We start from the raw sequence: 13795 nt of genomic DNA on the forward strand, positions 1-13795 counted from the left end.
AATAATGTACATTAAATGCAATATCGATTCGATGGACTGTATAATGATCTATATCTAAGCCTTAATTCGGTAAGTTTTTCCTTACTCAATATGTACTCGATTTGTCTGAAAAACCACTTTCTTATCCATGTCATAATCTACATTTCGCATGTCTCCAGCCAGCTGGAGTCATAGCCATGATACAGGTACAGTCCCGCCGCGAGCTCAGCCAGGCAAATGGCATGGCATGCTGGTATCATAGAGCTATTCTAGCTCCATGCTGGTATCGTATGAAAGAGCATTGCACACGAAAAGCAAGATCTATAGGGCCTGTATATAACACAAAGCTCAGCAATGATTGTAGAACAGTTTTCTACGTTTGATTGTATTGACTGTAACGTACAATCAATCTGAAAATCGAGTCCATGATTAATTGTTAACTTTTGAGTTACCCGACTCTAATCTCGCGTTGTAGAGGATTGCGAAAGGTGCCTAATTATCCATTACGTAACACACTTAGCGTGCACTTTCACACGCACTTTCATTCACATATTGAAACTCAAGATACAGTAATTTGGCACTTCAAATAATCATACTTAAATCCCATGAAATTATTATTAAATCAGTTGTATAGATAATTGAACTATTTAACTTCAAGATTAAATGCTCGTATACTCACATCATTTTTAAACCAAAATCAATGGCATCGTCGGGCAACAAAACAACTCCAAACTCAGAATTTTTAGCAGCACGCTTTGACAACGCCCTCACTGGCCAACTCATATTTCGCCTCGAAATCATCGCTTATGACGTCAGTCTCGACAATTCACACCCGACAATACCCATAAACAGTTTTTCAATTCAAAGTCTTGAAAATAGATGATTTTATAGACATGGGTGTTGCTATTTTTATGTTCAACTATAGAATGAATATACTTCAAGAAATTTTCAAAAAATATTTTTAAAACAAATTACTCTCATCATACATATCCAACCCGCAAGAGAGTGAGAGTAAATATTATCGCTCATTTCTAGCACGTAAAACCACATCTCAACAATCCTTACGATTTAATGGTCCAAAAATATGGAATAACTTATCAGAATTTAAAGAATGCTCAACAGCCACTAGACTTACATATTCATAAACAATTTACCGTTACATATACATCCTTGCAATTTTTAAGAAAAAAAATGGATTTTTAATGTTTTATTTGTTCAATTATTTATTGTCTTATAATGTACATGAAACAAATTAATGCTTTCCTGTTCTATGTAATTATTTCCCATTGTGTATTTCCCATAGTAACAGAATCATGTTAAGCAGGGCCCGCTGGGAGAACAGTTTTCGGAACTATTAAAGACTATTAAAGAGGGTCGGTTCTCATAAGAGAGACCATTCCTCTAATCATGCTAATTAAAAGGAACTTTCGGTATCATGACTTATTGTGTACAGGGGGTGGTCGACTAGGATGAAAAAGGGAGGGGCAGGCCACTGCGGCTCCCTTTGCTTTCTCAAGTAGTGAAAAAAGGGAAAAATGTGAAGAAATGAGGGAGAGTATATAAAAATGAAATATCTGGTCAGTTTAACTCAGTAATATCCTTAGGCCTATAATTTAATTGAGAAGAATACGCGACGCATTCATCACCCCCTCCACCGTCAAATACCCTGGCACCGCCCCTGTTTGCTGGTTGTATACCGACAAGCCCACAACCCACCAAATTTTGTAAACAATTCACTTTAATGGGATTGCTTCGAGTGTCAATAAAACAAATTTATTTTTTTGGTGGACTCTAGTTTTTCAATTTTATCACTCATGTATGACACGTATGACGCAACTGGACCATCTAAATAGTTCTGTGTTCCTTGGATACTCCATTGCTTTATTCGAAATCATCCAGCTTATATGGCTCTGTAACTTGGTACAATAGAAAGCATGCCCTGATGAACGAGTAAATGTAATTAATGGAACGGCGAGTCCTATATCTACTTTAGCCCCACCTGATACCCTGTCACTTTCTGATAGACATCTCCTTAACGGCATTTTGAAAATTTCTGGCAGTGTTAGCTCGACTCTCATCCTTTTATATCAGCTGAAAACGATAAGGTACAGGATGGAGAAATTGATCGTGGTTTGTGGAGCGACTGGGACTGTCGGAAAATCCGTTGTTTACGCCCTTCTTGAATCTAGTTCCTTGACAGTTCGAGGAATCACCAGTAATGTCAAGGGCTACACGGCCACATCACTTGCTGAATTAGGTAGGCCTGAATCACATTCATGTTATCTTTCTACCAGAAAACCTAGTTCATTGAATGAGTGCTTTCTATCAAATTCTTCTATCGTACGATGAACATAAGTTACAATTTCTTATTGACATTTTTTATTTAAACCGTTAAAGAACCCTGAAATTACAACTATTTGCTTCTTTGATCCAGTGGGATCATACTAAAACCTTTCTCATTACCATTAATAATCACTATACAAGGTAATTACGAAAGCCTCATGGATTAAATTTTAAAATCTTAATTTTCGTAACATCAGACAGGTCCCATAATACGGCATTGTTTGAAATTCGAACAATTTGAAATACGAACTTTATCAATATTTTCAAAACACGATATGAAAATAAACTGATTCAATGTTATTATCATGCGTTCTCATAACACCCTTATGTGCTAATTATACTTTCATTATAAATTGTGTTTGTTGTTGATGTTTTGTTGATATTTTTTTAAATTGCTTAGTGTCTCTTTGTACATGTATTCGTTAAAAATGAATGCTAAATTGTTGCAGTTAGAATGCCATCAATTATATATCTCAAACTTAGGAAATACTCCCAAACCATAGATGATTATTTCAATGAAATATAAATCGGATCAATCTCTTTTTTTTTCTTACAACCTTGCTCTAAAGGTTCTTTCATATCTACAAAACATATGCGTAATGCTATATGATCACTGGGGTAAAGCGTAATCCAGACCTATAGAAGCTATTACGTTTTTTCCAATGAGATAACATCGGTCGGTTTGTTGTCAGTCTCGAACTACATATAGTTCGTCTAAAAAAACACTATACACTTTTGAAATGGCTGCCAAATATAAAATGAATCACTTTTTTGGGAAAGACATAATATACCGGTATATATACAAATGGAAAGCAGGGGCAGCGGAACGGTTTTGAAAGTGGGGGGGGGGGGGGGCTGACCATAACAACAATCACAATCAGATGGTCATTTTTACGTTTTTGTACACGGTTTGGAAAAAAGTGGGCGTTGGCTTAACCCTCCCGTTTCTGCTGCCCCTGGAAAGCCAATAAAGTCAAAATTCAAATGACATTAAAAAAGTTGTAAAACTTTTCATACTTGAGTGAGCACTGCTTTGCAAATTTCCAATTAAAGGATTCGCCTCTCAAAAACTGAAAGAAATCGGAAGGCTAATTCCTGCCTGCCCAGTCAAATGTTCATACCCTTTATTCAAGTGGACAGTGCTCACTCATGTGTGAAAAGTTTCAAACTTGTTGGTGTCACTTAAAATTTGACTTTATCGGCTATCCATATAAGAACCCCCCCCCCAAAAAAAAAAAAGTGATATCATTTCAATCAGGCAGCCCTTTCCAAAATGTGTAGTTTTTGGGGGGTTATACGCAAGGTAGTTTTCATAGTATAATTTTCTCTTTAAGTATAGTATTATCGCCCTTCCGTTCAACAACAAATCAATGCACAACATATCAGTGGAAAGATTAAATCCATTAAGAATCCATCTGATCCCATTTCTGACGTGCTCTGATGCACACTTTATTCAGGTCTATAGATTTCACTCTCCTAAAAAGTCGTTTAAAGTGATTTTGAACAAACAAAAATAGGAGGGTTGGCGTTCTAAGCTTTGCTGATTATTGGAAGCTATTAAGCTCGAAAGAGAGAGAGAGAGAGAAAGAGAGAGGGAAGAAATGGGTGGGGCTTGACATACTGGAGCCGACTAATATAGAGGGAAATTAAGAGTGGACATACATACAAGCAAGGTTGTATACAAATTCTTTAATCCGTTACCATAATGGAAAAGAGAGAGAAAAATAAAGCATTAAAGTAGATGGTTAAAGCAGACTTTTTACGTTTACCGTTTATAAAGTAAAGAAAAGTAAATATTCATCCCATTTGCCTCAATATAATGTCTATATTTGTTTCGTTTTGCTAACAGACAAATGGATTTTTTTTTTTTTTTGCTCTTATTATTTCATTTTTTTATATAATTGACAGGAAACTAACCCGTTCAACCACTTTGTATTTTTTAGGAGTTGAAATGATGCAAGCTTCGGCGGAGGATAAACCCTCACTGGAAAACGCATTTGGTGGTGCTTATGGTGTCTTCATAGTTACAGATTACTATAAAATCAAAGACCAAGCTAAAGAAATTCAAATGGTGAGAGTCTAAAAAAACATAACATTTATTGAACTGCCAAGGTGTGTTATATGAATCCCTGCCTGAGATCCAGCTGTTGTTTCAAGCGCTTGTTGCATTCAAGGAAATTAATCATGCCAGGTACCGTTTCATCTCACCTGGGTTGAGTGCAGCATAATAATGATGCAGTGGAAACGACTGCCCCTACGGTTTGTCAAGTATTGAAATATGAGGACAAAAAGAAAAAGAGAGAATACTACACTTTGGTAAGATTAGAAAGTTTAGAATGGGATGCCTGTATAATTCACATTTTTAATGAATACTTTCATTTTTGAAAAGCTTAATACATGCTTCAAAGCCTGTATAAATCAGAAGCTTATATGTTTAGGCTTGATATAAGGCTTGAAATCAATGTAGATAGAATGGAACAATGTATCACAATTCGCATGTTATTACGTGAAAGGTGCATTCTAAAATCTAATATGGAAAGGAAAAATTGTCCAATTCTAAACAGTTGGGTCCTAAGGGGTTGAAATTGAAGTATACAATTTTCATTGTTTTATACTTGTACATTATATATCTGTATTAGTGTCTAAATGTATTTGATTATTTGAATAATAACATTCTTGACATTAACAAGAGAGTGTGATAAAACTTATCATCAGTCATATTTTTCTATCAAAGAATCGATCTAAAAATCAAAATTATTTAAAGTGCCTATATAGCCTCCCCTGAGAGGCATTTTGTTCAAATGCGACCACATGGCCAAGTGTGGGTGATGTACTAATACCCGGAAAATGGCGTTTATAAAGTGTAATCTAAAGCAATGAAATTTGCCCTGTGTTGATCGATGGATGCATAATCCACATCTCAAAACCACGTCATGTAATATCATTTAACATATCTGTTCATTATAAAATTCTACAAGCCCGGCTTTTCACAGCACCCCCCCCCCCTCACCAACCCGTTTGCACATTTAAACTCTTGACGATGTTGTACCTAATTCTTCCAACATGTTTCGATATCATTGCAAGTCATATCAACATGTCGTCAGAAAACGAATTATTGAAATTGTCGCCAACATTAATATTAGGCAAAACAATAGCAACAGTAGCAAACCATAAAAAACTTGGTCACGAATGCAATGATTTGATTTAGCATTCTGCTGATTCATATTATCTGCTTCTCTTTCATAATACTACAGGGAAAAAACATGGTGGATGCGGCTAAGTCAGCAGATGTGAAGCATGTCGTGATTATTGGATCTAAATCCGTTAAGAAACTTTTGAATAAAGACGTGCCAAGCATGGACGATTTAGCAGAAATAGAAGAATATTTGTTTGCATCGGGTCTATCGGCTACTTCGCTGCATTTGGCAATGCCCATGGGCTTTTTCATGGCGTTTCTGCAGAAGTCAGAAGACGGGAAAATCATAATGAGTAATTATCAAATACACTTTAACTTGTGTTTAGAATTTGAAGGTCCATAAAAAAACCAACAGTCTAATCGTGTTATATATCGCGGTGTCACATTAGACCATGATAAATCTCTGACTAAAGATTGTTCAACCGAATATTTTTCACATCTTATAACTTCTTCATCTAGCATTTTTCATAGGATTTTCTCGTTAAATGTTTCGAGTGCATTTTGAGTATTTGAAATACTAATTATCCCCGGATAATTATGATGACCTTTCTTTTCCTTCGTTCTTCCTACTTCATTTAGGTGTGAACTATCTATGGCGTCACCTGATAAGCCACGGCGTACGCCTCTATCAAGAACAACGTTTATCATAACTAATTTTTTTTAACGATTATTTAATTGTTTCCCCCGTGAATGGAAAGTTATTCTTCACACGCTCGATATGCATAATTGAATTAACAATTTGATATCAAAATGCAATTTACTACTCTACTAAATTTTAATAATTACATAATGTTTTGTAAGCCTGTATTATTCATAATTATTGTGCACTCTCTTATTAGTTTGGTATCTCCCCCTCTCTCTATGTCTCTCTCTCTTAAATTTTTCCCATTATTTTTTCTCTCTCTCCATCATTCAGATATTCCTATGGAAGGAAAGAAATTGCATTCATACCAACATAAGGCAGTAGGGGGACCTGTAGCAGCCATTTTTAACGATCCTGAGAAGTATAAAGGTAAGAGACTATACTACCTATCAAGGGATAGTGATCCGCTTCTGCCAAGTAAAATCATCAGTAATATTTAACTTAGCTAATGAGGTGGAATATCTCTTTCCTCCTATTTGTTACGTTCCAAACATGATTACTAACCGCACGGTCAGCCCCCTCCTCCCCCCCGCCCCGAGAATACATCTTACAAAACATCATCCACCAGGTAGACACACACCACTTATTTCTACCAAAATAATGTTTGGCTATTCAGTGTGATTATGCCAAAAGGGATTTATAGGGTGCCGTGGCTCGTGGCTGAGAATCGAACCCTGTGCTTTCACGCCCAGGTAAATCTAATCGTGTATGAAATTGTGTTTACGGTTTTTTTTGGGGGATGCGCTGTTTAATGCATACATACACACACACACCCACACCCTCTCCCCCCACACACACAACTTCTCATACACACACACATATATATATTTTTTAAGTATATATATATATTCATACCTTGGTCAGCTTGGTCTACAACCGACGCGTCGGTTTCACGCTTTCGGCAATTTTCAGGCAGACTGATGATTTGACGACTTGGTTGTGTCTGCGTGCTGCGATGGGTCGTCACCACTGATCAGTGTTTCGAATCCGCTGTTTTACAGGGCTTCGTCGTATGTCGGCGCTGCTTCTTTGAAGATGCATTCGTTTGACGACAGACCTGATATTCTTTTTTTCTACAGCTAATGGTATCTGCTTGAGTATAGGAGGGGGTGGTTTGGGCTCTTGTGTACGTATGGGCATGGAGCTCCATGGTATAGGGGTATGTCGTTTGGTTTCCTGCAGGGTAGTCGACGGTCACAAGGTTGGTTTGGACCGTAATGCGTAAACCCATATGATTGAATACTTAAATTAGATCTTTCAGTGGCTCTACTGCCATATTTATACATATATATATATATATATCCATATTTATATATATATATATATATATAAATATATATATATATATATATTTTTTTTTTTTTACATATCGATTATGTGAGGAACATTCAGTTGTCAAAATCACATGGCCAAAAAAAAGCACCCGATACGTGGATCAATATAAGGGAGACAATTCTAATAGGAAATTTCAGTGTACAAAGACGGTATGATATAAGAGAAACTAGCAGGATTCGGCTTTACAAAAGTTGTGTCATAAATAAGAAGCTGCCGGACATAACACATATCAGGCTCTTTAATGTCATGATGATTGTGTTCATATTATTTTGTCGTTTATTAATTTGTACACCTATTGCAGGTCTGACAATTGGACTCGCCGGTGACCACTTGACCATCCAAGAGTGTTGTGACGTCATCAATAAGTTACGTGGTGATGATACTATTTCAGCTGGAAAGGTAAGATTTTACATGAAAAGGCTCAGCAACATTTGTGTTGTGTGTGCAAAGTCTATGCAATACAAGGTGGCAAGCAATTTTCTGCATATTCATTTTCGCTTGGTGACCCCAAACTGCGGCCAAATAAAAATTAATAAGCAAAATAATTACCGATGGTGAGCGACCTGTGGACGATTTCACGAAAGTTGTCATCACTGGGTCAGATGCATAAAACATGCTAGCAAAGCAAAATATCATGCCTTAGCAATTGCTTTAATTCGTATAGTATGCATAAACCTTTGCTTGTTCTTAATCCCGTTTCCTGCCTTCAGAAAGCAATTGCAAGCGTTTTGAACAATAGCCACGTCCCGCTGCAGCCCGTTGGTGCGAACACGACTCGACAAAGGCTGGACTCGAATGCAGAGGTGTGGCGGACTGGCAGTGCAAAATATCAATCTCATGTAACATCTTTTCCTTAGTCGTGTGTCAAACTTTTCCTTTAACTGGTTTCTAATTACTGAATTTGTATAGTTTGATTTCGGTTTGCTATAGGAAGATATTGTGGAGTTCTCTCTCAGCTGCATAGCCATGATTATAAAACGCGAACGCCCTGATCCGGGGAATCCGGGCCCTGATCAAGCAAATGTTCAAGCTGCTCTGACGGAGCTTGAAACCCCCAAGCAAATGCTTAAACACACAAACGAAATGTTCGCTGTATGCATACGCTTTTTAGCAATCGTCAAGTAAATGTTACCAGGCAGTTAGCAATTGCTTAAGGTTACTAGCAAAAGCATTTGCTCGTTCATTTTTATGCGTGCGGAACCAAGCAAAGGCCAAGCAAAAGCCTAGCAAAGGCAATTGCTACTTTTTTATGCATCTGACCCACTGCCTAGTTGGCATAATCCGTAATAATCACTTTCAGAAATATCAAATATTTGAGAAATAATCCCTCTTTTGTCCATCAGCAGCGATTGCGTGACAATACAGCCGGTATTTTTACGGTTACGCTTATCCAGTTATCCTAAATCTGTATTCACCACTGATGATGCAACCATAGCCCTGGGAAGCGGGGTGCTGATCTGAAGCACCACCAAGATTTCCCTAGGGGTGTTGCGTGTATTATTCATCATAGGCAGCACCCCCTGGAAAAATGTTACGTAATTTAAATAGCAAATATTGAACCGAAATTAACGTTCATTTTGTTGCAAAACTTTTTTTTTGCTTCACTTCCTGAAAACCTTTTTTTAATGTCAAATTTAAACCGGCACCCCTGTTGTGTTAACAAAAGTCGTTCCCAGGGCCTTGGATGCTATCAGTTTGTTATAGCATCAAGTCATAATTATTTGGCATTATCATAATGTATTTTGGATCATCGTTTGATAAATTGTCCTTACGAAGTCACGAATGACAGATCCACTGACAGTAATCGGATATCCTATCATGATTTTTTTTCAACCTCTTTGTTATATTAGATGACAGCTGAGGAGTTTGTTGAGAGTCAACCACCTGCCAAACGACCAAGTGCGGAGGTCATTTGCACGATGTGTGAATTTTATCACTCAGATCACCCTTCTTTCGACATAGAGAAAACGAAGGAACTGCATCCAGAGACCATGAACTTTGAACAATTCATGTCAAGAGAAATCTACAAATTAGAAAAAATGTTGAAGTACTTGGATTAAATTGGTTGCGTCCATCTGCAATTTTGTTAAAAATCAAACATAGGAAGCTATATGAAAGTTATATCCTTTAGCCAAGGCACTCGGAGCTGTTATTTCCCTAAACGCGCCTGAATACTTGGTATTAGAGTAAATGTGCGAGGTGGAGCGGCTCGGACCAAGTCTAGGTCTAGACGTTAGTAATTACTTGTTCAGAAAAACCCTACACCCACTCATATTTGCTGTATATAGGCCTAAGCAATGATTGAGTGTAGAGTTTTATGAACAAATAAAATCAACAGTGACATTTATATAGCGCTTCATATTTTGTGTTTCTAAGTACCTTACTTGTAATTATCATTACCCCGGTCGCTCGTTAGATCCATCACTTTTTCACAAATAAAGTGCACCATCTCCACTCCCTGGGGAGCATCCAGGTCAGGCAATCATTCTTAACCAGTGCACATGCCATTCTAATCACTTCAAGTCTTACCAGGAACCCATATAATACGTGGGTGGAAAGAGACAAACGTGGATAAGTGCCTTGCATGCCGAATGCCATTACAGGATTTACAGCCTAGTGGAATTCGAATCCTCGATACTTGATTTAAGAGTCAAGTGACTTAACCACTACACAACAACACCTCCACTAACTAACGTCTAGATCTAGACCAGTTTAGTCCGTGATCACTGCTGTAAATGCTTTCTGCCGTTTAAGTCTACTTTCAAACTATGTTCGGCAGAGATAAGCAGCGCGTGAGGACTATGTCAAAAGCTATAAAGGTAATGGGGTTTTCTCGGATATACAGGGTGGTTCATAAAATATATTCGTATGCATATGTCAAAAGCTATAAAGGTAATGGGGTTTTCTCGGATATACAGGGTGGTTCATAAAATATATTCGTATGCATTTCTCCTTCAAGATTGATTTGTAAATCTAGAACGACTGCATGATTTAATAATCAAATCATATACATATGTTACCAGTAGTTACCGCATAGCTAGTACCAGTACTTCGGCAGTATATAAGCCATGTGTATTTATGATAGAACGTATATAATTTAAACTCATGTATATTTAAGAAAAGGCGTCATTGAATAAATATTTCTTCCTAATAAGGTGATGCTCGGAATTTTTTAACATTTTGAGGTAACATTTTAAAACTTAATTACAGTTCTTTAATATATATCTTTTTATTTATGTGTCTTTGGAACAGCAAGAATAGTACATGATACCCAACTTGGGTGCATAATAATATTCTATTCGTGTTGTATTACTTGTAGTATCGGTACCATATTTGCAGAAAGTTATTGCTCATTCTATTTCTCAATTTTACATTACAACCTAACGTGCTTCTCCTTTATTAAAATGGCGTGTAATATTATCAGAGAAAATAGTGAGTCGCTCGAGTAAAATTGAGTCAATTAGTACGTATAGTGAAACACTTTGTCGCAAAATGTGTCACATGGACTCATTCGTATCAAGTGTTTCAATGAACGGACAAGTGAATCAATCTTTTCTGTGTATTTTTTTAAGGTTTAACCAATTGTTGGTCAAGTATGTTAAAAAATGGAGTATAAAATAGCCGCTGTTATTTACAAATGGACATATAATATCCATCAAGGATATGGTTTTGATGTCTAAACCATGATTTTTAAAGTCAGAAAATTAATAACAAGGACAGTCAGTGGTCTAGTATGTCGAAAAATCCGAGATGGCGTCAAGAAATCTGAGTCTAAAATGACTGCTGTCACTTAGAATGGATAAGGACATTATGATTTCGGTATCCACTCTGTGGTTTCATGATTAAAATAATACTTTAGACTGGTTACAAAGATATGCACTTGTCCATTTTGCCTAAAAATCCAAGAGGGTTTTCAAAATGGCATCTAAAACGACTCCTTACACTCAATAATGGTCAGAGTTCATACGATATAAATCTGTGAGAAAAAAATTTTGGTGTCTACACGGTGGTATAAAGGGTCAGATAATACATTCGACAGGTAACAAGAATATTTAGTTTTCCAATTTGTCCAAAAACCAATGTAGATTTAAAAATTTCATCAAAATGGGTGCTCATGAATCAATATGATAACTTATCCCATAGGCACAAAAATATATCTCACAGGTGGATATTCGATATATCCACTTTTAAGTAACAATAGTCATTTTTAGAACCCATTTTTGGAAGCCAACTTAGATTTTAAGGCAAAATGGATAACTGCATAATCATAGTAACCAGTCTTTAAAGTTGAATTAAGAAGGGGGTGAGTTTCCATTCGCAGATACAACTTCAACTGCAGTTTATTCCATTATGACTTGTTTCGCCACGGACACAGTCCCGAACGAAAACAAGGCATTAAAATCGTCTAAAATCGCTACATAGAAGAACAGTTTTAACAATGTAGGGACATATTATTGATTATATGACTTTGAATAATTATTACTTTCAATATCGTTCACATAAAATCAAAAGCGACAAAATGAAGTTTTGACACAAAAGTAAATATGAAGGCGTTCGTGCATAGCACACAAAACGGCACTGCCTTGTTCACTACACCGGGACCGAATACCCCCGTGACGTCACAGTCAGAGAACACCCGTCTCGGTAGGCATTGCAGGAGCGAACTCGGGGAAAATGGGTAGGGATAAATCGTTCAAATTCACTATTTTGAAAAAAGAAAATAGGGGGTCGAATCACCTCCTAGTGTTTGGGGGGGTTGTAAGGTTGCTATTAATGTAAATATCTCAATATTTGGAATCGTCTTCTTAATTCAACTTTAAGTATTTTTAACCCTTGGCATACTAGTGTAGACATCAAAATAATATCCCCAGGTGTATGTTTAATGTTCTATATCCACTTTTAAGTCATCTAAGACCCCATTCTTGGAAGCAATCTTGGATTTGTTGACATACTTGACACCCGACTGTTCTTTCAACTTGACCCTTTAAACTCTAGCGTAGACACCAAATCAAATCAACAATATGCATTTCTAGTGAACTATGTCTACTTTTAAATAACCACAGTCAATATAGAACCTGCATTTTGGAGGCCATATCAGATTTTTTTCATATTACCAGACCACTGACCATCCTTAACTTGTCCTAATGTATTATTTGACTCTTGAAATTAGTGGTTTCGACACCAAATTACATCTCCCAGGCCGATATGAAATAAGCTATGTCCGCTTTTATAAATAAGTATCAGCAGCCAATTTAGAATCAATTTTTGGAAGCCATCTTAGATTTTTGACAAACCAGACCATTGACTATCCATGTAACTTGTCCTAATGTATTATTTGACCCTTGAAACCAGTGGTTTAGACACCAAATGACATCTCCCAGGCCGATATAAAATGAACTATGTCCGCTATAAGTAGCAGCAGCCATTTTAAGATCAATTTTTGGAAGCCATCTTGGATTTGTGGACACACCAGACCACTGACTGTCCTTGTAACTTATCCTAATAATGCTTGACCCTTGAAACCAGTGGTTTAAACATCAAAATCACATTTCCCTGGCCGATGTAGAATGAGCTATGTCTGCTTTAAGTATAGCAGCCATTTCAGAATAAATTTTTGGAAGCCATCATTAATTTTTGGACACACCAGACCACTCACTGTCCTTACTCCCCCTTAAAATCATGGAATTGAAAGCAAAGCAAAGCCGCTTACGTTAAGTAATAGATGAATTGTGGATTTTTAGCACAGTACGGCAGCCATTTTTGATGCCATCTTGGATTTTCCAGGTACCCTGGAGTCCTTATATTTACTCTACCCCGTGTCAAAAAATTATTTTACCTCCTAGACCATGGAGTATGAAACGAAATAGTATTCTAGGGTGGCTAATGAGTGAGTCATATATTAATTAATTTTCAGTGAATGGTTGCCATCTTGGATGTTATCTTGAAAATAACCACTTTCCTCCATGCGGATTTTTGTAGATTTTTAGTATAATATTCATGAGGTCAAATAGTACTAAAACTGTTGAAAAACAAATTGTTGCAAATTTTCCGGGTAAGGGTATTTTTGGTCGTACATTGACTGGTATGTAGGCCCTACCTTAGAAAGTGAGGCACAGTGCAGGTTTGTAAGTTCGGAAGTTCTCTAAATCTTGTGAAGATCAATGAATAAAACATTACATAATTTTTTATTTCAATACTGATTATGTGCATGTGTGTGCGTATGTGGTGATCTAACTGGAAGTCTTCAGATATGAGCATTCTAGCTGTCTAAGGATGATAAATATACCATAAAGCAATTC

General features: G+C 36.7%; 1 protein-coding gene across 2 annotated transcripts; it reads left to right on the forward strand.

Annotated features, from left to right (window-relative positions):
* Positions 1-1659: 1659 nt before the first annotated feature.
* Positions 1660-13690, forward strand: LOC129257774 (nmrA-like family domain-containing protein 1). Of its 2 annotated transcripts, XR_010292960.1 has the most exons (7): positions 1715-2236; positions 4266-4393; positions 5577-5811; positions 6435-6530; positions 7798-7895; positions 9347-10315; positions 10389-13690. XR_010292960.1 is itself a non-coding variant. In XM_054896176.2 (6 exons), exons 1-6 carry the CDS (start codon positions 2092-2094, stop codon positions 9554-9556), a joined length of 912 nt encoding a protein of 303 aa, XP_054752151.2. In that variant the 5' UTR covers positions 1660-2091; the 3' UTR covers positions 9557-13690. The 2 variants fall into 2 exon arrangements, 1 of the variants encoding a protein (XP_054752151.2); XM_054896176.2 differs by having other exon boundaries at positions 1660-2236; positions 9347-13690.
* The last annotated feature ends 105 nt before the right edge of the window (positions 13691-13795 follow it).

The sequence above is a fragment of the Lytechinus pictus genome, chromosome 1, assembly GCF_037042905.1.
Source record: "Lytechinus pictus isolate F3 Inbred chromosome 1, Lp3.0, whole genome shotgun sequence".
In the NCBI taxonomy this organism is placed as follows: domain Eukaryota; kingdom Metazoa; phylum Echinodermata; class Echinoidea; order Temnopleuroida; family Toxopneustidae; genus Lytechinus; species Lytechinus pictus.